At 34.3% G+C, this 25,470-nt stretch overlaps 4 protein-coding genes, 1 non-coding gene and 1 pseudogene across 7 annotated transcripts; 3 read left to right on the top strand and 3 right to left on the bottom strand.

Moving 5' to 3' along the window:
- Positions 1-623: 623 nt before the first annotated feature.
- Positions 624-4,938, bottom strand: LOC107904002 (U11/U12 small nuclear ribonucleoprotein 25 kDa protein). 3 transcript variants are annotated; one of them, XM_016830244.2, is made up of 7 exons: positions 4,697-4,938; positions 4,249-4,399; positions 3,969-4,131; positions 1,775-2,062; positions 1,518-1,623; positions 1,231-1,330; positions 624-888 (listed from the first exon to the last, which is right to left on the bottom strand). In XM_016830244.2, exons 4-7 carry the CDS (start codon positions 1,992-1,994, stop codon positions 793-795), a joined length of 522 nt encoding a protein of 173 aa, XP_016685733.1. In that variant the 5' UTR covers positions 1,995-2,062; positions 3,969-4,131; positions 4,249-4,399; positions 4,697-4,938; the 3' UTR covers positions 624-792. The 3 variants fall into 3 exon arrangements, with proteins under 3 accessions (XP_016685733.1, XP_016685738.1, XP_040943831.1); XM_016830249.2 differs by having other exon boundaries at positions 1,775-2,078; positions 4,697-4,901; XM_041087897.1 differs by having other exon boundaries at positions 624-973; positions 4,697-4,901.
- LOC107960818 (uncharacterized) lies at positions 4,211-4,765 on the top strand. Its single transcript, XM_016897094.1, has one exon. It carries the CDS (start codon positions 4,211-4,213, stop codon positions 4,763-4,765), a length of 555 nt encoding a protein of 184 aa, XP_016752583.1.
- Positions 4,939-7,226: 2,288 nt separating the features above from the next.
- On the bottom strand, positions 7,227-15,239 carry LOC107904011 (uncharacterized). The gene is made up of 5 exons (XR_005909972.1): positions 15,113-15,239; positions 14,745-14,798; positions 13,128-13,177; positions 12,704-12,780; positions 7,227-9,371 (listed from the first exon to the last, which is right to left on the bottom strand). It is a non-coding gene; the product is annotated as an uncharacterized protein (transcript).
- Positions 8,414-9,205, bottom strand: LOC121214887 (uncharacterized). Its single transcript, XM_041089379.1, has one exon. It carries the CDS (start codon positions 9,203-9,205, stop codon positions 8,414-8,416), a length of 792 nt encoding a protein of 263 aa, XP_040945313.1.
- A 379-nt stretch (positions 15,240-15,618) lies between the features above and the next one.
- On the top strand, positions 15,619-22,722 carry LOC107904056 (uncharacterized; annotated as a pseudogene).
- On the top strand, positions 22,406-24,998 carry LOC121214886 (putative tRNA 2'-phosphotransferase). The gene is made up of 6 exons (XM_041089378.1): positions 22,406-22,411; positions 23,608-23,697; positions 23,840-23,894; positions 23,981-24,103; positions 24,420-24,476; positions 24,652-24,998. The coding sequence occupies exons 1-6, from the start codon at positions 22,406-22,408 to the stop codon at positions 24,783-24,785; spliced, it is 465 nt and encodes a 154-aa protein (XP_040945312.1). The 3' UTR covers positions 24,786-24,998.
- The last annotated feature ends 472 nt before the right edge of the window (positions 24,999-25,470 follow it).

The raw sequence follows: 25,470 nt of genomic DNA, 5'->3' as shown, positions 1-25,470 counted from the left end.
AATCACTGGCCTCCGTAGAACAAAGAATCGGCTAGGAGATTTGAAGTTGAGAGAATTTAGTATTGTATTTTGCTTAAGAATTGATATGGTTAGAAGAGAAAATATGATTATTTAATTTTTAAAATTAATAATAAAGTTAAGGGATAATGCATGACAATCGGTTTAAAACAAGGAGAACATAAATTTTAGCTTTATTTAACGTAAGATTTAAAAATATTGAATTCTTTTTAATAATATAAAAATTTATTTAAAAATTTAAAACAAATTTCAATTTTCTATAATTGGATAAATATAATAAAAAATTTATGGGTCGTGCCTGACCCGGCACCGAATCAAACGCCTAATTATCTACCCTTAGTTTTCTTTTCCTCTTTAAATCACTACCCCAGTTTCTAACAGCTAATTTCTAATCCCTAACCCTAACAAAATAATTGTTGTTCACGAGTCAATCTTGGAGATGAGACATGATCAATTTATTTGGTTTTGACATCCCCTTCGTTCCCATCATTTCATTCCGTAGTTCCCCCATTTCTTCCCGATTCTCTCTCTCGAAATTTAACTTTTCAACTAAAATTGTGGAGTCTTGGAGATGATGACATGATCAATTTATTTGGTTTTGAATATGATAAAGCTAATTTATTAAAATTTTAGTATTACAAGAGCTTTAAAATTTATTTAAAATGTCAACTAGAAATCAATGTACTTGTACCACATTTACTTTGCTATGGAACATTGTGAATTTGTGCAATGAGGTGGATCAGAAAACATGGATGCCCGAATGATTGCATGTCATCATGAAAGCTTGTTCAGGCCATGGAAGAAACGGTGTTTTCTCCTCTTAGAATGTCTCCCAGAACCTTTTGAGACAACATAAGGTAAAAAATGTACCTGCAATACACATCATAACATCTCAGGAGGAGGATTTCTTCATGTTTATAATTTACATGCCGCCAGCTGCTAGACATTATAGCCCCTGTAATTGTAAATGAGAGCTAAATTTCTCAATCAATTTTAAGTTGAGATTCCCCTTAACAATATTTATAAAAACCTACTCGGGATGACAGATTCCCATAATTCGTTAGCACATGAATCTTGTTTAAGTTGATATTTGCAAGGTCAATGGATGTTAAGGCTCCAAGGTGAAATCATAATCAGGAAATGAGCAATGAATTATCGTAACAAAATAAAAAAGAACCATTTCCAGAAAAGTGAACGGACCAAATACAACACCTGAGAATTATTTCGAACACCAAAATCGTGAAGTGCAGCGTCATCATCAAGGAGCTTCCCATTATGGTGTGCTAGGCAGAAATTAGCCCAAACGTGCCTCCTATAACCACAAACAAAGTAAACATTAAAAGAAAAAAAATTAATCTTCAAAAACAGAACTTTATAGTAAACATAATTGCTCTTTTTTTCTCTCTAATACATCAAAATGCCACCGATTAATGTAAGGGTGATTCTGGCCAAAAAAAAAAATGTAAGGGTGGTCTAAGAGCAAAAACAAGATGATAAACCATGAAATGTGTCGATGACCCATCTTGGATTGCTCTAACTCGATCACTTTCTTCTTGATTGCGAGCTTCAAGTCTTTCACCGTGGCTGAATTCATCACCGCAACATCTTCGAATTCCAAGAAAAACCAATCCAGATAAGTAGTAACTTTAATTTCAAACACAATTTCTATGTGGCTGAAGGCCTGCCTAGCTCTGTGTGTGTGTGCGTGAGTGAGAGAGAGAGAGAGAGAGAGAGAGAGAGAGCATATGAAGTGTACCGAAGGAGGTTCCATCTAATTTGAAGATAGAGATACACATGGCACTCCCCAGTTCAAGGTTGATTAGGGTATCAACATCGGACAAACTGGGTTTCTTAGGGACATCGGCGAGAATTGGATCGTCAAGGAGTGCAGCCAGTGTTGAAAGTATCGCCACTTTCTTCACCTTTTTGCTGTTGTATCCCAGCACTTTACCTTCCTCCTTCGCCCCTGACTCCATTCTTACACTATGCAGATGCTAGTCACCCAAAACCAAGCGGAAAGGGTACTGATTGCCGATATGCTTCACTGGATTTTGGAAATTCTAAGTCAAATACTTTGATTCATGAGTATGAGCCAACCCAAGAGTAAGAGCTTTTCTTTGAATCATATTACTCTTTATTTCAAGTAATTTTACAATAGAAATTAAATAAAACGTTGAAATTTTGGAACATTGCAATAATTAATCATTTTTCTCTAATTATCAAACATTGCAATTTTTGTACAAAATATAAATAAATAAATCTTATGAAATTTATCATCTTCTAAAAATATGAAACTTTAAAAGAAAACTCTCACTGTGAGATCAAAAAAGGCACATATAGTGTGAAAGAAAACAACACATATTTAACATCTTCTAATGCAACACAATAACCACTCGTTCTGGTGAACATTGAGAGAAGGTTAGACTTGCCTACTCCCAAAACATACAACATGCACTACTCACAACTGAACATGGCATCGCGAAACAGTTAAAAACAAATAAATTGTCAGAAGAGACACGTGAACACTATCAGCTTCTGAAGAAATCAAATAGATGAAAACCTGGAAAATGAGAATAAAAATGGATAAAGAACTAATCATTCCAAGAAAATGTCCTTAGCAACCATGTAAATGCCAGATGAAATCTTCAGCTTTTGAATAAATCAAAATGGATGAAAACCAGTGGAAAAATGAGGGAAATGAACGATTGCCTGCAACTAAATACAAAAATCCTACGATGGACTAGTGATCTGTTCAATCAACTATCAACATTATGAAGGAGACCCTTAATTTAAATTGCATAAAACAGAGGAAATAGGTACAAAAGATGAAAATGCTTTCATTAGTTTTTAAGGAGAATTACTATACAACCTTAGAAAATAGAAACCCAATTATCTGCTGCCTTCAAAATGTAGGGACAGACAAATAACAAAGAAAACCAGTAGAAAGTTACAACTACAAACTTAAATATTAAATATTCGAGATCCATTGTGCCAATTTGATATTAAAAAAATAGAAACTTTGAAATTATAAATGAACAAAGCATACCAGATCAAATTAGATTTAAATTAAATATAATATCATTGGCTCACTGTACAAATGCAATAAATATCTAATGCAACACAATAACCACTCATAACTACTTTTTGATATAAAACAACCTTTTCAGTTAAATTGCATCCCTAATTCCAGCCATGCCATGCATTTAGATATTAACTGAATATTTCAATCAAAATCCATTTCCAAATCATATAAGCACCAGCACACAAACAATTCCAACTAAGTTAATCGATGAGCTCCACTCAACTATTTTAAAGAAAATCTACCCTGATCCTTACTGATGAGTGCAAGCACCTAGCAGTGTGAAAAGAAAACCAAATATGCATTGATCCATGGACAGACTAATATGCACCACCTTAGCAGCAGATAAAATGCGAGACTTTTCACTCCAAATATGACCATGTTCTTCTAGTTAAAATTGCTGTTAATTGATCCCAAAGTCTCTTACTTTCGATTCTATTAGAAAACACACAACAATGCCATACAAACTGCATTTTTCCTTTACCAAAGAAAATCAAACATCACTTGTATAAGGAAAGTGGCCCTAAATATATTAACTGTAGATTAAATGAAAACAGCTAAGTGTTCAAGTAATTGGAAACAGCTATTCCCTGACCTTAAATATATATAAACTGTAGATTGAAGGATATCAACCCCATTTAACACTCAAGATTAAACTTATCAGTAAACAGAGAGTAGGCTTCCCCTAACATACCTATATCTTGACAGTTAAGAAAATTAGAGCATAACTTTTTCACATTGTCCTAATCAAATTTCCACATCAACCATTAATGATTCGGAAAATTTTGAATTAAACCCAAAACACCACATGAAGATTGTTCAAAGAATCAAATTCATGCAAACTAATACGATATAAACCGAAGTCACTAACCAATGGCTTAAAAAGGAAAGTGGGCTCAATTTGTAAGTTCCTTCTCCTTGGCAGGAGCTCCCCTCTTAAGTTTGGCTGCTTGTGCAAATGTAGACGGCCTATGAATTAAGTAGATTTATTCATCATGCAGTTCTGACTGCTAATCTTATTCATCATGGACAATCTGGAGTTCAAGAAATCAGTTAATACACGAGGGGAAAACCACGACAGGAAGGGATTTATCGAAACGAATTCAAAGTTACATGGCAGAGTTAAATGGGCTGGAGGAAAGAACGCTTACCTCAGATGTTGATAGAAGGCAAAGACAACATGAAGGGAACACAAGGGTAGCAATTTATTTTGACGCAGCTTTCGACGGAAGATTTTCCAAATCGGCTTCGGGTCTGGTGGCTCGGGGATTGATGGGCGAGATTTTAGCCTCGATGACAGTCCTACACACCGCAATGTTGTCCCCGTTCATGTCAGAGGCACATGCAGGTTTACAAGCCGTTAAATTAGGAATTTCAATGGGTTTTAACTCAATAGAAATTGTAGGGGATTCAAGAATGGTAATTCAAAAATGTAAATCAACAGCGTCAGATAAATCAGTTATTGGGGCAATTATTAGAGACATTCAAAGCAAAAAAGACCATTTTCAAGAAATCAATTTCCAGTTTGTTCAAAGATCAGGAAATGGTTGTGCCCACGAACTCGCGAAAGAAGCATTAAAAAGGGGAGAAGAACAGTACCTGGAGGGAGCAGTTATAGTCTACAATCGACGCGAACAAGAGGAAAGATGGCCGAGGCACCCAGATTGAAGAGGTTTTCATGGAAGGTTTGCAAAGAAAGGAGATAGCAGGAAATGGAAGATTTTTTTAAACTGGCTATCGATTGGACTGCTGGTACAGAGATGTGAAAAAGGCAACAATTTAGGGGAGACCAGGTATTAGGTTTCCTGTTTTTTAATTTTGTCTTTTGTTTCCTGTTATTCGGACCGATTTTTTTCATTATTTGGGCCCGCTTTTTCATTTAAATTGTTTCCTTTTCCTAGGACTCAGCCCAGTGTTCCCAAGGAACTGATACCCATATATTGTAGAATTATCATACATGTTCAATTATAGGTGAAAGTGAAAGTCTGAATTGACTCTAAACTCCAACTCGAAAACATTAACTCAAAAACACAAACTTAAAGCTTTTAACATGGGTAACTACATTTAAGGCTTTTTAAAATCATCTATTATTTTTCATTCAAGTCCAATTTCGAATGGACTTCAACGATTTATGTTGAACAAAATATGATATCTCTAATAATATGTTTTTCTAGTTAAATTGAGTTCTACCTTAAAAGAAAAAAACTCTCGAAGTAACAACTTACATAAATTAGAAAACTTAAAAATTATGAACAAGTTATGACGATTTTCAATATTTTTATTCTCAAATCTTAAACTTTTGATTACAATTTTTAATAACGAAATTTCTAGATTTAAATTATATTTGAACTTTAATTTACTATTCTTAAAACTGTAAAATATTTTAACCAGCATAAAATTTTAGGAGTAATGACGGAGACCAACACAACAATGAACATTGAAGCCAATGAATACTACCAGAGTTGTCATAGGATGTGTTCTATGAGGCATTTGAATCATTATTATTCAAATATTAGATAATTAATTATATATATTTAAAATATTAAATCATTATCATTCAATGAATACTACCCGTCAATCTCTTTCAAGTAAGAGCAAAATTAAAATTGTAAGAGCAAACCCGTTACTACTCAACTATAACTCAGTAGCGTTTTAGGCATGCAAGTGGCTCATAATACCAAACCCGCTCCTCCTTTTATTCTTCTTATGTTTTTTGCTTTTACAATTTTTTTCCTTTTCCCCTAGGGTTTTATTCATTGCAGCCAGCTAAAGGTAAAGTCTGCATTTAGTTTCGAGTTATTGAAGTAGTTTTGACGAATTCTACTTTGTTTTTTTTTAATATATAATTAGGGTTTTGGATAGTGATTTTTAAGTGGATTTGTTGAATTCTACCCCCGAAAGTTATGTTTTTTATGTAATGTAGTGTTTTGGTAGTGATTCTTAAATTTTGATATTGAACAACTTATGCTTTCATTTATGTTTTTATAATATTTGTTGTCTTCTTACTTGCAGTACTAACTGGAATATTAGATATTTATTGCATTTGTACAGTAAGCCAATGATATTTTTTTTTAATTTAAATCTAATTTGATCTGGTATGCTTTGTTCATTTATAATTTCAAAGTTTCTATTTTTTTAATATCAAATTGGCACAATGGATCTCGAATATTTAATATTTAAGCTTGTAGTAGTAACTTTCTACTGGTTTTCTTTGTTATTAGTCCGTCCCTACATTTCGAAGGCAGCGGATAATTGGGTTTCTATTTTCTAAGGTTGTATAGTAAATCTCCTTAAAAACTAATGAAAGCATGATCATCTTTTGTACCTATCTTCATCTGTTTTGTACCGTAGGATTTTTGTATTTAGTTGCAGGCAATCATTCATTACCCTCATTTTTCCTCTGGTTTTCATCCATTTTGATTTTGAAAGATACCAATATATACAAAATTATGGAGGGATAGTATTTTGGCAAATAAGTATATTTATGAGTGATTTTGGAGCTCCTGCTCTGCAAACAAGATCCATCAATGACCCAGGACAACTCCCGTGATTGATGATGCAAACAACAAAATTTGGAGCCATGACCCGCGGTGCAGTGCAAGTGATGATTAGGATGAGCAAACTTGTAATGAAACAAGGGAAGAGAGTAGCTCTTGAAGCAGGGGATTCATATTCATATCTATCAATTACAGTTTAAACCCACCACCTCTTCTTCACCTCCATCTCCGTCTGCAACTTCTTAAAATATAGGATTAGGTGGCTGTACAGTACAAGGAAATACAAATTTGACCTACAACTCAACAAAAAGTTTCAAGAGCTACTCCCATGCTTTACTCTTCCAGCCACTGCCTACTTCACGTAATGAAACGTAGCAATTTTTGGTGACTTTTGTCAGTTAATTGACAGTTTTGGTTAAAAAAAAAGGTCAATTGGTTGTTTTTTTTTCCATAAAAACTCAATTGGCTTTTCGCTAAAAGCTTTTTTTAACCCTTTAGCTTCATATTTTTATTTTTAATCTTTCATCTTTTAATATGCAGTGGTGATAGTTCAAAATATATAAAAAAAATTTAAATTTTGTTAATAAATTCAACAAGGATCCGGAAGACACATTCTACTGGATGTATTTGAGTGCAATAAAAGGCCCGACTGAATTTCTCATCAAGAGCAAAAGTTGCAAAACTAAAGCCAGAGCCATAGGAACTTGAATCCAGTTATACATACATACATACATACATTCTGAGGGAGATAAAATGGAGATTTCCTATTTCACATTGGGTGTAGGATTAAATATGGCCACCCTAGTACCATGTTCATAATCTACAATCTACTTAAGCATAAAATTAGATCCTACAAGGCTCGAACTGCTCAATACCCTTCATAATATCTGCTTTGCAAGTTGTTTTATAGTGACCAGTCTGGTTACATCTGCTACAATGCACCCTGTGTTTCTCACGATTAAGCTCCTCTACGCATATCCGTTTCTTTTCAGGGCGTCCTGGTTGCCGGCGAAACTTGGGCGGTCGCACAACTTGAGCATCCTCATTCAAAGTACTAGGCGCCTCACCGAACTTGTTCCAGTCAATCTTCTGAGGAATGGGGTATATCTCTTCTGAATATGCCTCACAATAACTGGCAACTGTAAAGCATTTCTCTGCGAAAGCATATACATCTTTTCGGCATGACATGATTGCTGCCGCAGCATGTGCACAAGGTATTCCATAAAGTTGCCAATCACGACATGAACAAGAGTGTTTCCCAATATTCACAATGTCTGATCGTTCAGCCGATATAACCTCAAATTCTACTTCATCTGACCGCAGAACTTGATATGTTGATGCACGGCTGATAACTTCTCGCATGCGTGTCTCAGCACTAGGGGCTAGTACAGAAAACCAAGAATGACTTCTAGTTCGATGGTCCTCAAACTCCAGACATCAATTTGTTGTGAATTTGCTCAACCACCTGTATTATGGGTAACTCTCGAGCATCAAGAATCCACCGATCCTCAATGTTTGATGAGAGGTGCCCATAACGTGTCCCTTCGAAATACAACAATGCCCAGCGGGAAGGAGGAAATTGTTGTATCCACTTTGCAGCTTCAGGAGAAGCCTCCTCTATTTCAGCCATTTTCTCTTTAAAAGCAGTCGTAGTTGTAGCATATGCAGCTTTCCAGAGAAGATGGACAAGCCTTGAGTTCTTTAACTCTTTGCTAATGCTTTCACTAAGATAGCGCATGCAAAAGGCATGACAAGAATTTGGGAACTTTCTCCTTACTGCATCTAAAGTGCCTTTTTGACCATCTGATAGAAATGTGAGCTATGGCATTTTCTCAGAATTCATCTCCAAAGCCTTATGCAACTCTGATAAGAACCAGATCCAGCTATCATCGTTTTCTGTATCAACAATGCCAAATGCAAGAGGAAATAAACCACCATCAGCATCAAAAGCAGTTGCTGAAAGCAAAGTACCGAGGTATTTGCTTTTAAGCTGGATTCCACCAAGCCCAACAATAGGCAAGCATCCACTCAAGAATCCACATATGGATGCATGAAAGGAAATAAACAGCCGCTGGAAACGGTTATCTGCACCAGTGGTGAATACCTCTGCAATACTTCCAGGGTTTGTTTTCTTTATTTGCTCACAAAATGTGGGAAGCATGCAGTATCCTTCTTCTGAAGAGCCATAAATAGCAGCAAGTCCCCGTTCCTTTGCACGCCAAGCTTGCTTGTATTGTATGATGATCCCATATTGTTTATGAATGTCATGCAATATATCCTTTGGTTTGTAATTGATGTTATCCCGTAGTCGTTCCTCTATAAAACTCACAATCCAATCCACAGAAGCTTGATGGTGCCCATTTTGTGCATTTTTCCCACAAGTATGTGTTCCTTCAAGACTTCTAATTGTGAAAGTCGGAGCATTGGGAAGCTTAACTGCACGAATACGCCATGGACATCCTTCTGTGGTGCACTTATCAAAGTAACGGATAAGGTCACTCTTTACAATACGCAGCTCAAAGTGCTGTGCAATGGCAGCTTCCTTAATAGCGTTACGGAAAGCCTTGACATCAGGGAACTCCTGACCAACAACAAAAGTGTGGTCTTCCATGGGGCAACCAATACAAATTATGATTTCATTCCATGTAATGACCAACTTACCATTGTCTTACCCAAGAAGGCAAGAGAGCTAACTTTTTTCAGTCAGGTAAAGAAGTTAAGAGGGCCAACAATTTTGAAGCCAACGAACAAACCATTCAGAGAGCTCCACATGAGCACTGTGAAGAATAACCATAACAAAATGAAAATTTGACATTAACAGAAGTATACGAATACCGTCAACTGCTTAAAATGAAATTTCATGAAAAGTGAAAATTGAGAAGATATGATTCAAATGGTTCACATCTGACCATATGTACAAACAACCAAAGCATGAAATAAGCAATACCTAATTCATTGAAAACATGCATAATAGTATAACTGTATTGCTAGGAGACACAGGAGTATCCTAGATATACTTCATATTACTATCTTAACTGAATAAACGAACCTATGCCATCCTTCCTAAAGATAAAAGCTAATTGCTAAACACCCAATCTTCATATTTGCAAGCAGCAATTTACTTCTAAACAAGGAACAAATACTAGTAATAATCTATTAAAACCAGGCTCTCAACTCATCTACCAAAATAAAATGCTTATATAATGTAAAAACTCAAACTTTTGAACAGCTTACATTTTACAACAGTGATTACAATGGAAATTGTCCTCATAATTTCAAATAATAATTTTTATTTTATTTTATTTCGCATGTATCCTTTTGAGCTCAAATTCACTCTACGAAAGTTTACAAGAGGAAAATCCAGAAAGAAAATAAGAGAAAAAAACTACCACGCCACTTTAATAGCTACTTTCAAGCACCAAGAAAAAGAACAACTTTTGAAAATGTAAAGAAAAATTGAAATAAGGAAATCATTCTAACCTTTTCCCGTTATTAAGACTTCCATGCCAATAACAACAAAACCAAAACAAAATTACGTCCAAAGAAAGGAACTTTCAACCAAAAAGAAAAAACAGGGGAAATAAAGATGAAAAAGATAAAGCTAATGACCAATCATTTAGCAAAAAGAAAATCGAAATCTTTTCTCATAGAATGATTTTTAGCTGACCTTAAATAGATTTGAAGAAGGTTAGTGGAAAGATCTAAAGAGAAGAAAGTAATCTTCTTCAATTCGTTTTGGTGAATGATTTGGGAGTAAAAGTTTAGGAATTGGGAGAAGATTAGGGTTGATTTGGTCACGTTAAGGATATTATCGTCTTTTTCAAATCTACACATGAGTGTGTTCCGATTATACCGTTATTTTTTTTGTACTTGTATATTTTACCTTTTTAAGTTGGACGGAATTTTTCTAATTTTCTTTTTGATTGAATTTAGTATTTGAGTTTTTCTTTTATCTACCTATATTTTTTTATTAAAATACATATGTCATATATTTATTGAAGCATATGATATTTAATTTGGATATCAGATTGGTTGAAACAATGCAAAATACATCTAGAAGAAATACTAAAATAAAATAAAACATCTACCTAAACTTTTTTAAGAGTTTTTATTAATTTTATAAACAGCTGATTTTATATTAGATATCTTTTTTTTTTGTTTGTTTAGGAAGGGGAAGTTAACAATTACCATCCTGTAGAAACATTACAGTCATTGAACAACAAAGTAAGAAGGCTCCTATATAACTAATTCTATTTATATAATTAATGGCGCACATAAAAGCCTTATAACTTAAAAAAGCACACTGAATTTTGTGTTGAGCAAAACCAGGGGCTATGGGTTAGATAATCCTTATTTTTGTTTTGTAGTATAGTTATGCGTTAACAATAAATTAATTTAATTGGTAAAATTTAATTACTCTCATGACTTATATATTTCTAGCAAAGAGAATGAAATATTTTTGCTTCTTTTGAATAGGTTTTATATTTTACAAAAATTATTACTCGTATTTTTAATTTTTAGTTTAAAATTGTACTAATTATTCCTTATTTTATGTCTAACTATTATAATATATATAATAAATAAGTTTTTCCCTCGAGGCATTAAAATGTATTCATTTACATTGGTATAATATAATTGCTTGCAAAACTTGTCTTAAATATTAAATTATGAAATTTGGTGATGGTAAAATTATGTAGTTGAATCACAAAGTTTGAGGGTGAAAAGAGATGAGGGATTGTTGAAGGTGGCTTTTCTTCAGACAGAGTTTGCTTGATAATACCAACAAATCATCAAGGTAAGAGAGATTGGTCCATTTGAAACTCAAAGCATGCATTTCCTTGTATTTCATCAACAATACATTTGTCTCTTTCCTTCCAAAATTCAAACCTTAGTACAACAATATCAAATAGTGCACGCTTCCAATCCAGTCAAAGGATACTAACACTGCTTCTTATGTTCCCCTTATCCATTGCACGGTGTACAGTCGCATAAGAAAATTAGTCGAAACAATCTTAATTGAAATTAATAAACCGGTTGGAGAATGGATGGCAGAGTCCATTGTTCTAATTGGAGTGGCTCTTCAAGAAAAATTGAATTGATTGATCAAGTAGAGTTGGGTGAGATTTGAGAACATTTATCCCATCTTTTGCTCTCCAATTGACTAATGTTATAGGATAAGTTGGTTTTTGCTCCCACAAACTTTTTCTTTAAATCCTTCAGTTCTTCGCTCCACTCAATACCCAGTTCAAATTCATTTTTCTTTTTCCTCTCTTTAGTACCAAAAGTTCAAATCTTAGAATTGATACGACATATTCTTTTTTCCATGCACTCCATTTTAAGCATCAGTCATGGTCTTACAAACTCTATTAATGGTATGATCCAATCCCTTCTCTTCAAACTAACGTGTAAAAGACATGAAGATTCTTCATTTTCTGCTTTCTGGTAACCATTACTGCACATATAATCTTAGAGCAGCAACTGACTAACTAAAAACCAGTTTCCGTATGCTTTTCTATGAAATTTGTTCAAAATAATCCATAATCCTGGTTTTCATTCAATTATGTTTGTTTCATGACCGTGTTTTATTGATGTTTATACACATCTATTGCAAGGGTTGAGTTGAGCGACGGACAGAGGCTGTGAGGGATGGGTTGTAGCGGCTGCCGGCTGAGAATCGAGTGGAGAGAGTGAGTTCTGCCTGAACGGCACCGGTTGAGGTGAGAGATAAGATGACTCGAAGGTGAAGGGTGATCTGTCTAGGAGGTGGATGAGGGACCGACTATCTAAGGGAAAAAGAGTAGCTAAAAAAGGAGAAAGGAACGTTAGAAATAAAGGAAAAATAGGACAGAATATGGGAATAAGCTAGTCATTTATTGCCAACTGGTTAGTTTAATTTATTGTAATATTTATGAAAAATTGAAAAGAGAAAATTCCCAATACAATTTCAGATTTTTTTCTTCCCATTAAGTAATTGACAAACTTTTTTTATTGTTGATTTCTAAAACTGAAAACCAAAAGCCATAAAATAAACCAAAAAATACAAGTGCAAAAGCATAGTTCTTAAAAGGGAGAACGGAAAAGACAATGTTGGAGAAAAGAGGTAAAATACCTGATGAAGCAAGGGAGTCAAAAAATCCCAAAAACAGAAACGGTAGAAAGAATCACAATATAGTGTGTCTTTGAATTCTTCCGGGCATAAAAAATATAAGAGGTAAAATTTGAAATGAGACAGGCATAATAAAGGAGAGAATAAAAGGGAAAGAAATGTTAGAAAAAAAGGAAAATGAGGAGAGAATAAACAATGCCACAGGAACTATACAGAAACCCGAAAACCATGACCATTATAACAGCAAAAAAAAAAAGACGTCAACTATCACAAGTCGCAAAAAACCAATGGCCACGTAGGCCCATTGAAAATTAAATTCGATCCAAAGAAAATTTACTTTAATTTTGACAATTTAGAAAACAACAATCAAATAAAACAAACGCATCAATGTTACTGCAAACAAAACCATAAGATTGTAGAGAGATACCTTGGGTTGATATGAATGGCCGACGTCCACAAAAGAGAAACCTTCGTTTTCTACATAATTAACAATACCAATGCGAAGATGAGTAATTTGGATTTTTTGAAAAATAAATCAGTAATACGATTCAAATATGAAACTTTGAAAGAAAACTCTCATCATAAGATCAAAAAAGGCAAATATACTGCGTTCTTCATAAGAAAGAAAACAACACCTAGTTAACATCTTCTAATGCAACACAATAAACACTTGTAACTACTTTGTAATATAAAACAACATTTTCAGTTAAATTGCATCCCTAATTCCATCCAGGCCTTGCATTTAGATATTACCCGAATATTTCAATCAAAATCCAATTCCAAATCATATAAGCACCAGCACACAAACAGTTCCAACTAAGTTCATCGATGACCTCCACTCAACTATTTTAAAGAAAACCTATCCCGATCCTTACTGATGAGTGAAAGCACCTAGCAGTGTGAAAAGAAAACCAAAGACTAATATGCACCACCTTAGCACCAGATAAAATGCACGAATTTTCACTCAAAGTATGACAATGTTCTTCTAGTTAAAATTGATGTTAATTGATCCCAAAGTCTCTTACGTTCTATTCTATTTGAAAACACACAACAACGCCATACAAACTGTATTTTTCCTTTAAAAAAGAAAATCAAACAACACTTGTATAAGGAAAGTGGCCTTAAATATATATTAACTGTAGATTAAATGAAAACAGCCAAGTGTTCAAGTAATTGGAAACAGCTATTCCCTGACCTTAAATATATATAAACTATAGATTAAAGATATTAACCTCATATAACACTCAAGATTAAACTTACCAGTAAACAGAGAGTGGGCTTTCCCTAACATACCTATATCTTGACAGTTCAGAAAATTAGAGCATAACTTTTTCACATTGTCCTAATCAAATTTCCACATCAACTATTAATAATTAAGAAAATTTTGAATTAAACCCAAGGGACCACAAGAAGGTTATTCAAAGAATCAAATTCATGCAAACTAATATGATATAAACCGAAGTCATTAACCAATGTCTTAAAAAGGAAAGGGGGCTCAATTTGTTAGTTTCTATCTCACAAATACAAACACTCTAACTAGAAACAAGGCAAGAAAGATACTAACTAAAAACAGTTATATATGGACAGGAAGACTACTACATATCCCAAGGACAGATCGATTAAACTAATTATTGTAGAGTTTCACAGGGAATTATTTAATTAAAGTCATTCATATGCGAAGATAGGAAAAATATGCCTGTACATACATGGAAAAGCATATGAGAACTATATGCATTTTCAATTACTAAAATTTCTGTAGTTTAAATTTGAAAATAACTGTACAATGTCAAAAATGAAGCAAGCACTAGCATTTGCAACCTAATATTTCATTTTCGTTAGCAAATAAAAGGGATAAAAAACACCCTTTTGTTTAGTCGAGCATGAAAAATCAAATGAGCAGAAAAACAATGTCGATTCATCACCAAATTATGGAGTGGTAGAATATGACAGTAATGAGAATGCTCAAATCACCTTGAATAATGGAATGTAACTATTTGTTCAATTATTAATTAATAAAAAACGCAAGGGGCGACTGACAAAGTACCTGTGCGTTAATCCCTTGTTCGTTTATATAAATTCGGCCATGTATGTCCAAACCCTGAAAATAAAATTGAAAAAATAAATAAATGAAACGCCTGGTAGAGCAGAAGAAAGGAGTTTGGTTATCGACGATTTGAGTTTGGATTTGGTCCTCAAAGCTTGGATTTGAGTTTGGTTTATGTACCGAAAACTATATCTGAGTTTCTGAAAGAAGTTTCGAAGATCAAAAATGGGTTTCAAAGGTTATCCAAGATTACAGATTATCTTCAAAGATTGGAAGATGAGATGAAGAAAATTGATGGATCAGTGTAAGGAGGAAGAAATAAAGTGTAAAGAAATACAGTGTAAGGAAAGGAATAAAAGTTAACATACCTTTGAAATTCAAAGGTAGAAGACGTAGAACAGTAGAAGCACTGCTCTAACCTCTGATTCTGGAATTGGGTGGAGCCGTAATACAGCAATTTCCGGAAGCTGAAATAGAGGAGATACCCTATTGAAGTACTCCGGTTTTGCTATATCCTATTTCAGGAAAATTTGAGTTTGGGGTCTATGGGTTTGGGCTTTGGACTTGGGCTTAAGTTTAGAGTTTAAAGTTTATAGTTGGGCTGACATTTTTGGGCTTTTGTTTTAGTGTTTGGGGCTGTAGAGCGCTTAAATTTTCGATTACTTAGTTATTGAGCTTAGGCTGTATCCCATATACTGGACTAGTTTTGGGCCTTCATTTAATTAGTCTGATGGGCCCTTTTATTATTATTTCGTTCTCTTGCGTTCGGTTTTATTCATTTATATGTACATACCGTTTATTATTACTTGGTTATTTTAATCTCCAGTCCGATATTTTTTCACAAAATTAAAATAAAATTCAAACCGTTTTCAAAATAAATAATATAAAAACTCATTCTTCATTCATCTCTCTCACCTTCGGTTCTCCCTTTGTTCTCTTCCCTTTTCCCCTTTTTTCTACTAATTTTCTTTTTCTCTCTTCCTTCTTTATTGTCCTTTCTAACAAGCCGCTGCCTCCACACACTTTCCAGCGTCTTACCTCCGATCAGGCGAGCTTCCTTCCCATCATTCGAAATTTAAATCCTCAAATATATCTATCCAATCCATTGCTCCCCATTTATTCGGTGATTCTCTCTCACTCTCGGTCTCTTTTCAACGTTTTCCTGTCATTCTTTTTTAGCTTTGGGTATCCACAGGCAAAAAACACACACGCTATAGTAGGAAGAGAGTTTTCGTGAGAGAAACCCTAAGTTTTCTCTGGCGTTTCTGGTTTTTATGATTTTTGAATTTCGCTGCTTAAACGGAGACTCATTTCACGTATCAATTTCTTTTTTAGTTTCAGCTCCATGCTTTTTTACTTGTATTTCAGTGGGTTTTTCTTAGGGTTTTTGGTTTTCAGCTTTAGAAATCTCTATTTCGTTCTGTCTTTCAGATCTATAAATGTCGGTCTTGTTCTTCATTTTTGTTTGTTTATCGTATACTATATGTTGTTCTTATTTTTGGATTGTTTGTTCCCCTCTGTTTAATATTATAGCTTTTGTGTTATTTTCTATTTCTTTTAAATCGTTGCTTAGCAGAATACTAATTGCCTAAACAAAAAGCATCCGTACGTAAATTGTTTACTGCATCTGTGTTGGCTTGATTTTGGTTCTAGGAACCCGGTGGGAGTTGTGTTGGCTTGATTTTGGTTCTAGGAACCCGGTGGGAGTTGTGACGCACGTAGAGTTTATTTGGTAGTTTTTCTTGATGGTAATAAGATGTCTTTTTAATTCGTTGTGAGTTGTGACATTCTGTTTCTTAGTTTTCTCAAAAAGTCTGTACTTTAGTTTTAAAAAAATAATAATAATCTAATTGGGATGCTTGTTGATATTGATAGGAATTGGAGAATTTCGACCGATTTGCTAATTGCAAAGGTTTTTGTCGATTTGGGTTTCATGATTATATACAGTGGAGATTGTCATGATTCGTGTATGCATATATGTTTTCTTTTTCATACTGCTGGGTGTTTGCATTAGTCAGTAAGTGTTGGGTATATTTTCTTTAAAATAATTGGGATTGTTTGAGTTCTGTTGGGTATGATTTGCAAATGGATTTTGATTGGAAGTTTTAGGTAGACCCATGGTATCTCTGTATATCTGCTGAATGGGAAGTTTTATGTGATTATTGATATATCTATGTGGTGAAAATGCTCTGATTTTGGTTAAAGATAGAATTATATTCATCTGTGTTACCTAGCCTTACAAGAAGGGAAATTTAGTTGTAATCTTTTAAGTAAATAGGTTCCATGAGACTGATTAACGTAATTTTGATTTGCTTATTGGTTGATGGTTTTACGAGACTGGTAAAAAGATGTGTTGGATATATTCTCTAATGATGTCATAACCAATTTCTTGTTCATTTATTGTCTTTAGTTGATTTCTCGATGCATGCTGGTTCTGAATAAATTTTTGTTCTTTTGATTTTTCTGTTATGGGTTAGCTTACAGGATTTAAAGATTGTCTTATTCCAATCCACGAATATCCTTGTCATATCCTGTCTCGGAATAAGCTATTTTGGGGATATCCCCTTCATATCCCATCCCGATTCAGAATTTCCCCTGCCCGGTTCAGTTCTTTTAGTGTCCGGTTCAGATTTTTTATGCTGCTGGACCGGACTACCTGTCACACTTATTCCACTTAGGGATATCCTATTCCTAGTATATCCCGGTTGGGGGATATCCTAAAAGGGATATCCCGGCCGGGTATATCCCATTCCAAGGATATCCCGGCGTTGGTTTAAGTTTTTTTTTTGAAGGAAAATACTACCATCAGGACTAAACCGACTCGAAAACGAAATAGGCCCAAAGCAAAACAAAAGCTTGGAAAAACAGGCCTAAATTTATCTGGGTCTAAATACTATTTAAGAAAAGATTGTATCTTCAATCCATAAAGATTGAATATAACTTTTCCAAAGTACGATATTTTTAAAAAAAATGAAATAAAATTCAAACCATTTTTAAAATAAATAATAAAAACTCTTTCTTCCTTCATCTCTCTCATTCTCCCTTTCTTCTCTCCCCCTTTTCCCCTTTCTTCTACTACTTTTCTTTTTCTCTCTTCCTCCTTTATTGTCCTTTCTAACAAACCGCTGCCGCTGCTTCCACACACTTTCCAGCGTCTTACCTCCGATCAGGCCAGCTTCCTTCCCATCATTCGAAACTTAACTCCTCAAATATATCTATCCAATCCATTGTTTCTCATTTCTTCGGCGATTCTCTCTCATCCTAGGTCTCTTTTCAACATTTTCCTGTCATTCTATTTTAGCCTTGGGTATCCACAGGCCAAAAAAACACACGCTATAGTAGGAAGAGAGTTTTCGTGAGAGAGAAACCCTATGTTTTCTCTGGCGTTTCTGGTTTTTGTGATTTTTGAAATTCGCTGCTTAAAGGGAGACTCATTTCAGGTATCAATTTCTTTTTTAGTTTCAGCTTTCGAAATCTCTGTTTGGTTTCGTCTTTCAGATCTATAGATGTCGGTCTTGTTCTTCATTTTTGTTTGTTTATCGTATACTATATGTTGTTCTTTATTTTTGGATTGTTTGTTTCCCTCTGTTTAATATTATAGCTTTTGTGTTATTTTCTATTTCTTTTAAATCTTTGCTTAGCAGAATACTAATTGCCTAAACAAAAAGCATCCGTATGTAAATTGGATGTAGCACTTTAATATCAGACAATAGAAGTGCCTTAAATCCTCTTTAGGCCAGATTATTTTATCTCCCGTATGCTTGCTGCATCTAGGTGTGCTTTTCTGTAAGGTAATGGGCACCAAAAAAAAAAAAAAGAGGAAAAGAAAAGGCTTGACTCTAATTCTCAATATTTGAGTATCCAACAATAGCCATCGGACCGTAAGGAAATATGCATATTGCCTAATAAAGTTGGAAGAAAATATATACAAGCATAATTATTCCTACTGAAATGTGACAATACAAAAGTCTGCTGCAACTTTGGTGCAATCTTCCACCATACATAGTTGTGATTTCTACTTATTTTGAGATTTGTGAAAGATATTCTAACCTTAACTGTGGAGATTACAATTTCGGTCAGACCATAAAACAAATAATCTCAGGTTTCAAAGTTTTCATCCACTGCAGTAATTGCTTCTTGTATATGTGATTGATTAGACCACAAATGTGCTTGCTTCTTTTGTTGCTGAAAGATTGAGGTGCCTTCTTTTGTCACCTTTCATTTTGTAACCTAGGTTGTAATTTTATTGCAGTTATGTTGTGACCTACAATTTGGGCGCTTTTATTTCTCCCAATCTGCTTCTGAAACTTTGTTGTAGAACGAGGAGCTTGGTTTACCTGTGTTCTTATTCTTTCTGTTTGAGGGTTTTGTGTTTGTCATTTGATAAAACTAGTATGTTACCCCACCCATTTGCCAAACCAGAATTCCAATTTATCTCTGGAAATCTGACCTGGCTGAAGCGGGCTATTGAGTCTGGCTTAATAGAGCCTCCTATCTAGCCAAATACTGAACTGAAAAAAGAGAACCTTTTTGTTTTAGGATTTCCCATTATAAGAATTAGTTAAGAGGATATTATTGTGCCTGTGGTAAACACAAAGGGTGGCGGGGATGAGATTTGTTCTTTGGACCAGGTATATGCTAGTGGTACCTAGGAGTGATATTTGCTGGTTATACAACTGTAGGCCCTAATCATCGTATTAAAATAAAATAAATAGGAATATGAAGCTGATAATTCCTTGATCTATTTTTATGGTTGTGAGTTCTCTTTTGTAGGCTGTGAGGAGAGGCACTGTGAAATCCTTGGCTGCCTTCTTTATACTGCAAAGCTTGTTGCAAAACAGGAAGGGCTGGAAGATGGATTCAGGATTGTGATCAATGATGGCCCTAAAGGATGTTTGTATTCTTTCTCTTGTATATTTTATTTAATTGAGAAACATTAATACCCATTTCTATTTGTAGACTAGTGGAATGGAGCTTAGAACGGTATTCATATAGTACGTTGTGTTTTATTGCAGGTCAATCTGTGTATCACATTCATGTCCACCTCCTTGGAGGGCGCCAAATGAACTGGCCTCCAGGCTAAATAAAGAAGTTATAGTTGATATAGGTATTTCATGATAGTGTATTGTAATGTTTTATGGCCTTGTTGATAACTTCAATAACGAAAGCCGACATGTGGGCTTTCATCGATGATCAATGGAGTACACTTTTGAATAGGGAAAACTAATGAACCTTGTGAAATGCATTGCTTGGAATCTCAACGAGGCCTTTTTAAAGTTCCCCAACTTTATGCCTATTTAATATAATTTAACTGGTTTTCAGTGTTTGGGGCTGTGGATCGCTTAAGTTTTAGATTATTGGGTTTTAGGGTTTAGGGTATATTACTCTCTTTCGTTTTCTTTGTTCTCTCTCCCTTCATTTCTTGTCCTTACGCAACAAACCCTAGGCACTTACGCTGCATCAAGATAAATAAACAACAAAAAAAAACAAAAAAGTGCTTCCCCTAAATATTAAAACCGTGGAACAACAGAGATAATTCATTAGCTTAATCAAATTGGGAATCTCTTACAACAGCCTAAGATGAAGGTAAAAGTTGTGTGCAGGAAGTTGTATGACTACGTCCAATACGATCTCAAAGAAATAGCTTTCCCTTCTTTATTGCGTGATCCTCCCCACATCAAAAAGCCCCGCAAATTGACTTGGCACGAGCGCTTCTTGGTACTTCTCTTTTCCAATTTCTCTTCCGCTGTAAGAGTTTTGTTTGCTTATTTATTTCTGGGTTTTAATGATGAATGCTGTTAGATTCTGGGTTTCCCCCCTTCCTTTATATAATTGTATTTTTTTGATGGTTTATGTGATGGAGAAGCTATATTAGTACTAGATTGTAGTTTAGATATTACTGCCAGTTTAAAGAGCATGGCTCTTTCATTTCTCTATCATAGTAAAATAGTGAGCTTGGTTTGTAAATTGACCTCTCTTTTTTTATCTTTTTGTGTCGTTGCTATTGCTGTAAGCAAAACATTTTAGAATTCTGAAGCCTTTTTTTGGAAGAAAAAAAATGCATGGTTTTTTACTTTAAATCAAGAACCTATGTTTGGAAGTACTTTACGTTTTAACTATTAGCAATTTCTACTCCAAGATGATGATTTTGCCACTTCCTTTTTATAATATATATAATTTTTTTTGCTTTTGTTCCATTTAACAAATTTTAAAGAAGCATAATGGAAATTTGAAATTTCACAGATGCTAGCTGGTGATCAGGGTGGAAACTAGATCATTGGGATATTGAAATGATAAAATGACTTTTATGTACTATTCTGCTTACTTGATCGTTAACTTAACCATTGAATGTCAAATGATGCTCAAGAACCTATTATTTGCCTATGCATTAGGGAATAAGAGGCATTTATTTTTAGTATGTAAGTAGTAAAAACCTGTCATCCTCCTTTAGGTTTTGAAGGAGGCCTCTAGGCTTTATGCTGGAAGTTAGGTAAGGGATATTGGTCCTGATCTTAGACCAAACGATTATAAGAAGGATGATGGGACTGAAGGTAAAATGGAGATAAGAGTAGGAGTACAGAGACAGAACCTTCGATCTTGGCGGATATTGGTGAGGAACTTTACTTTGTGGTTTCTTATCTTGAAATGTTCTGATGTATAAGTTGTCTGGAATGAATCAAGAAGTATATAGCATGACTTGCAAAATATGCAGCATATTATATGTGCAATAAACCGTTAGATTCGTGCTTGAGACATCTTATGGAGGTCAAGGAACAAAGTCCCGTAATGCTTGAGTTCAGTTAGGTTTTCATTTCAATTTCCTTTCTTAGTAGAACTTGTCTGGAGGTAGCATGGAATTTATTCTTTGATTTCTTTTTCCCCTTGCTGCTTAGAGTCATTCGTGACTGCATTTTGTTCTTTTATGTTGTTGGCACCTGTGTTCAAGTCTTAGATTTTACGCTTCCATTGGCATATTTTTGGTGAATCCCTTCTTCACCAGGCCAAGGTTCAGTTGTTAAGGAAGATATTAAATTACTGTCTATCTCCTAGCAGTCTTAGTTATCTGGGTTTCATTGTCTAGAGCCATTACAGTGACGATCATACCGTTAACTTATGCTACCTAGGTGCCTTTTTTTCCTCTTTTTGGTATCACCCGGAAGAATGATAGCATGACGTGCCATCTGCCAACATTCTATTTTCTGAACGTCTTAATATATATTTCTTTAATTGATTTTAGAAAGAAAAATTTTAACTCATGATAATTTCCTACTTATTCTGTCATCTTTTACCTTGTTGGTACAGCTTCTCTGTTTCAACTAAAATTTTTTAGGCCAAAATTCTCTCGTCTCACCCTTTTTTCTCGCTTATTTTTCTCATATTATAGTTTATCTTGTTGAATTTTACATTGTTTTGATGTTTTCTATGGAAATGATTTAATAGCAATTGCTGCGAGAGGAGGGATGGAGACTTTGAGGCCTGCTTTACAGAGGTTATACGTGACAACGGCTTCTGCATGTAGAGATGCTCTCAAGAGTTTCTTAGAAGGATATCAAGAAGGTATCCAGCAGATCATGGAGGAAAAGGAAGATTCTTCTAAAGCACAGCAAGAAGGCTGTACTGATAAAAATTCAACTTGATGGCTGATAAGTGCATAATCGGAGATGCATGTGAGTACTACTCCAGCATACCATTGTAGATCCAAGTTTAGAGATTTGGTGAAGCTGGGTTGGCATGAAATCACAAGAATGATACATGTCCTGAGAATTTTCCTGTATTGAGAAAGTGACCTTTAGAAACTACAAATATAATGGGTATCTCCATTGACAATGGTGATGCTCTTTTCCTATTTATATACGTATATATATAAATGAATTTTGGTCTTCCTGGTATTCTAGGTAAATATTTTGTTCTTAATGGAACTTTGGATATGTGGTAAATATTTTCGTTTTGTGGAGTAAATTTTGGTACAGATATTGCATATTAGTCCAGCATCATCTGTGTATTCAATTGTACGTGTTTTTCGTATTTTAAGGATATTGCTTATGGATTCCAAATGCAACACCAATATTGCTGATACTCATTTCCATTTTTCCGTTCACTGTTTGTTACATTGTATTTCTAAGCATTTGTCTTGTTGATTTGTTATTTTCTACTGGTTGCTATTGTGACATATGTTTAGCTTCTTTCGATGGAATTGCAAAGGAACTTATACTGTTTCGATGGCACATATATATTATTAATTATTGGATAGTCGATGTATTTTTTTAAATTTAGGTCTTCCTTTTTAGAAATTCCTAATAATAACCAACTGATCAAATAAACAGCATAAATATGAAACTAAATCAGAATGATAGAAAATTTCAGTCAAAATAGGAAAGGATTCTCAAGATTCAACAGTGAACAAAGGTAAAAAATGATGTTACAAATGCTACCTCTTTGATATCATCAACAGTTTGTGACCTTAAAGGGATATTAGCAAATGCTCTCATATTCAGCTTCAGCAAATCTTCAACTTTGACATAACCATCACTTCGCATATTCAAATTTAGTTCAGTAACCATATGTCGCAGAGTTCGTGTCCTAAAAGAGATTAAACCAAAAAAAAAAAAACAGTAATGAGTAAAATTAATTTAATCGTATATAAAATAAATAAATAAAAAGAATTGATAGAATGTTTTAATTTGATGAAAATGGCTTCTTTAAAAACTATTTGTTGTTTACTTATAAGCGATCTTTGAGCTGTTACCAGTAGTAATTTAGATTCTTGGTCTCTAAAATGTTGGTGTATAAACAATCATGAGAAGGAAAATGTTCATTTTGCAGCCAGAAAAAATTTCATGATTTTTATGTTTATTGATTGTAGGCTGTCAGAAAAGATAATAAGCAACGTTTTAGCCTTCTTGAGGAAAATTGGGAGCTTTTGATTCGTGCAAACCAAGGCCACACCGTCATGGTGATGAATCTTTCTTAAAAATTTATCAATTTCTTCATGCTTTATCTTAATTTTCACCTTAGATTATTTTTAGCTGTTGTTTTGAGCATTTTTATTTATGTCTATGCACTTCTAAGGAAGATATTGTATGTCATGTTGGCAGACAGTTGAGTCTGAAAGATTATTGAAACAAATCCTTTCAGCTGATGAAGTGCAATGTAAGAACATCATGTCTCTTAGATTTATGGACTTCCTTTATGCCTTTTATTTTGCATAATCCTCTTGATTTTCCTTGAGATGATAGTTTGCGTACATGGAACCTATAAGAGGAATTTGGAATCAATTTTGGAGTCGGGTTTGAAGCGCATGAAAAGATTGCATGTTCACTTCTCAAGTGGCTTGCTGACTGATGGTGAAGTGATAAGTGGTGAGATATCATGAAATTTCTCTTTACTGGTCCCCTAAACTTTGACATACGAACTCCTTCATTTTACTCTTTATTTTCACTATGCTAGCTCTGTATACGTGTCAAACTGCTTAGCGGTGTTATTATGCTTGTTATCTGCATTTCACCATAGGATTCATGGTAAAGATTATGAAAGGGGATTACTAAGATACTGATATATAACGTGAATTTTAAGCGATAATGGAAAATGACAAGCACTAATCGGCATAAATTGAGTTTTAGTGAATCTAAATGCTGTAAAGGGCTTATGATGATTTGTATCTTTTAACCTCTTCAAGTATGGGACGAGATGTTACCGTTTTGATCTATCTTGATGTTAGAAAAGCTTTGGAAGGTAAGCATGCTTGCTTCTTTCAAGTTTCAGTCCAGTGATGATTCTATGAACCGAAGCAATAACTGCAAGTTATGTCTTTCTCACTTTTCTTTAAGAGTCGTGACCGAACATATATTGATCTGTTATTGCCAAACTACGGTTAAGTTGTCTTCGCTTGTTTTCTTGATGACTGCAGAAGGCATGAAGCTTTACATTTCAGACAACAAAGTGATATTGACTGAGGGTTTTGATGGGGTGGTACCTGTCAAGTGCTTTGAGAAAATAGAATCATGGCCAGATAGAAAACCTATACCTTTCACAAATGTTTAAAATTGGATGATGAAATGATCAGTTTTTTTTCTCTCTTTTAAACCTGTGATGACAAATTTGTATTGGATCTTATAAAATTCATTTAGTTTGATATTACATCCTTGGCATCCATTTCTCTCCAACTTTCCATGATGTTTATGGTCGTGATTTGTTTTTGTTATAATTGTGTTTTAAAGGTATCATGATCGTGTTGTGTTTTTGTTTCATAATCGTGTTTGAGGTATTCAAGAAGGTATCCAGCAGGTCATGGAGGAAAAGGAAGATTCTTCTAAAGCACAGCAAGAAGGCAGTACTGATAAAAATTCAACTTGATGGCTGATAAGTGCATAATCGGAGATGCATGTGAGTACCTCTCCAGCATACCTATTGTAGATACAAGTTTAGAGATTTGGTGGAGCTGGCCTGGCATGAATTCACAAGAATGATACATGTCCTGAGAATTTTCCTGTATTGAGAAAGTGACCTTTAGAAACTGCAAATATAATGGGTACCTCCATTGACAATGTTGATGCCCTTTTCCTATTTATATGCATATATATATTAATGAATTTTGGTCTTCCTGGTATTCTAGGTGATAGTTTATTTTTAATGGAACTTTGGATATGTGGTAAATATTTTCGTTTTGTGGAGTAAATTTTGGTACAAAAATTGCATATTAGTCCAACATCATCTGTGAATTCAATTG

Source organism: Gossypium hirsutum, chromosome D02 (assembly GCF_007990345.1).
Source record: "Gossypium hirsutum isolate 1008001.06 chromosome D02, Gossypium_hirsutum_v2.1, whole genome shotgun sequence".
Lineage (NCBI taxonomy): Eukaryota > Viridiplantae > Streptophyta > Magnoliopsida > Malvales > Malvaceae > Gossypium > Gossypium hirsutum.
This window is presented reverse-complemented; position numbering and strand designations above follow the sequence as displayed.